The sequence below is a fragment of the Pyxicephalus adspersus genome, chromosome 3 (genome assembly GCF_032062135.1).
Source record: "Pyxicephalus adspersus chromosome 3, UCB_Pads_2.0, whole genome shotgun sequence".
In the NCBI taxonomy this organism is placed as follows: domain Eukaryota; kingdom Metazoa; phylum Chordata; class Amphibia; order Anura; family Pyxicephalidae; genus Pyxicephalus; species Pyxicephalus adspersus.
In genome coordinates this window covers 104093650-104096075 of record NC_092860.1, presented here as the reverse complement: position 1 = coordinate 104096075, position 2426 = coordinate 104093650, and the positions used below count along the sequence as shown (strand labels likewise).

The 2426-nt window shown below is 39.2% G+C and overlaps 1 protein-coding gene across 1 annotated transcript in view; it reads left to right on the top strand.

Annotated features, from left to right (window-relative positions):
• The window catches only part of OTUD4 (OTU deubiquitinase 4), a 24844-nt gene extending 22822 nt beyond the window's left edge, over nucleotides 1-2022 (top strand). The window contains 1 exon segment of the mRNA XM_072406830.1: nucleotides 523-2022. Coding sequence (XP_072262931.1) covers nucleotides 523-1653 — 1131 coding nt within the window. The 3' untranslated portion in view covers nucleotides 1654-2022.
• Nucleotides 2023-2426: the final 404 nt, after the last annotated feature.

The window sequence follows — 2426 nt, the reverse complement described above, 5'->3', positions numbered from 1 at the left end:
CTGTACCGCTTTTGGTACAGAAATCTAGACATCAGTGAAATGCCCAGGTGGTTAATGACGGTATAAACAAATACCCAATCTAGCTACAATGGGGTGTACAAACCTCATAAAGTAAAATTGAATTTACCCTTCCCACCTTGGCCAAAACCACCTTCATTTGTGTCTCTGGTACCTGTAATTTTTTTTAATTGAACTGTATTACTAGCAAGCACAGCTCACACAAGTGGCAACTCTGTTATGTTTAGGTGCAGCATGGTTATCATGCCATCACAGGACGCTGCATGCTTTGAGATCTACAGACTTGCAGAAAATGTTTTTTTTTTTTTTTTCCATAAAAGTTATGAGATTGCCTTGCTGGTAATGTTCCATTTTGTCTTTCAAATGGAATTTGTAGTAAACCAGGCTGCTGCAAGTACAGACATAGCTTCATAATATACATGTTGGCTCTACAGATCTACTTCTAGATGTTACAAATAGTCTTTTAAAATTAAGTCTCAAATTTGTATCTGATTTGTTTTCCAGGCTTACACGTGTCCAATGTGGGCCCCACATCTATATTTGCATCCTCTCCACCAAGCCTATGTCAATATGTACAGGACATATCCAAATGCACCTGTCTACCCTCAAAACAGTTGGATGCAGGAAGCTACTGTAAACCAAACTCAAGCAGACCCTTCAGTGTTTGTAAACCAGAATGAAGCAAGGTATGATACCCAAGGTTTTCAGCCGGTTACTTTGTGCCCTTCAGCACCTCCTACTTCATCTGTCCCAGCTCCTGTAATAGGACAAATGCCATCTCAAACTAATGAATTGGAGCAGAAGCATCAATTCCAGCCCAGGGTAAACGACTTTGAATGTTCACAGGCAAGTAAGACAATTTTCCCACAACCCCACATTGGACAAGCCTCTTATATGGGGCACCCTCATATATATTCTCAAGTGTGGTATGGATATCCATACCAAAACTATGCAGACAATACCATGGTGCAGCATAATGTTTTTATTCCTCCCCAAGACAGAAATGTGCCTCCCAACACTTTTGATGTTGAGTTTGCTGGAAACAGCTTGGTTGAAGGGGCTATTTATCAGCCCCATGTGTTAGTGAATGAAACCAGACCCGATGGGCCTTCATTTGTTAATACTGTTGCTGCAGAAGAAACTGGATTAAAACCCTTTCTGGTCAAACAAGGACCACAAATAATTTTTGATAGGCCTGAGATGGTTGGTCTGAAGAGCCTTACAGAAACTGTGCCTGAGAAGCAGGTGCCTCTGTCAGCTGTAACTGAGATCCCTGAAGAAATCAAGTCGAATAATAACAATTTTGGCCAGATATCAATGTCTGTAACTGTAAACCAACTTGAAGACAGATTGCTGAGAGCAAAAGAGGAGAGCTCTGAGGATGAGAAAGAAGTATCCATTATATTAAGTGGTGGCAGATCAAGGAACTTCTACAACCAGTCATATGGCAGCAGGAAGTTCAGGAATGAAAAATGTAATCATGCCAGCAGAGGTGGCTACCAGTATTATAGAAATGAGGAGGCTTGGAGGCGATCAAGAGGTAGGGAAGATGACTACCCAAACTGCAGAGGTTATAGAGGAAGGCCAATTCGAAGGCGGCCAATGGGGGATCTGTATAGGCAACACTATGAATAGGAATTCAGATTCAATGTTTGTATTTATTTGGACATTCTACTTAAGGTTGCATAAAGAAGCTTTTGTTTAATTTTTGGGTTCAGGGAAAAGTTTAAACTGATTGTAGCTAAAGTTTATTTTGTTATTTTTTTCCCTCTTTTAACATAGAATTACTAGTAATGATATTTTTCAGTTTTGCCTATAAAATAGAGCTTATCTTAAGAAAACTTAGACATTAGAGGTCATTTAACATAAATGGGTCAATTCCTCAGCATTGACAGATTTCTCTGTATGTTAATGTTGTGAAAGTTGCAATGCCAAATAGCAGTCATATTTTTAATTTTTTCTGCCTTACTAGTACTTTAGACATTTGATAAAGATTAGTATAATACAACTGCTTCTGATTGTGCTTCCATTCCAAAGGCCTTCGATTTTAAGATAGTCAAGCCCCCATGAGGTGTTGCAGGGGTAAAACTTGAACACTGTTTCCTATTGTGGCTTATTGTAAATATTGCCTTGTTTAACCACTTTGTTGAGGAGAGCAGAAATGAAATGTTGCAAATCTGTGTAGTAATACATGATTGTTATGTATTTGTAGCTTTCACACCTGTGAGAATATGGACATGGGGGCCTAGTTTTATATTGGCTCTCCTTTGACCCCTGCCTTTAGTACACAGGTTCCCTGTTAAAAAAAAAACAATGACATGTGTGTCGGAAATCCTGCTACAACTACTGGTGTGATTTTTTTTTTTTCCCAAGTGTAATGATGTCATGGCTTCAAGGTGTCTCCTCCT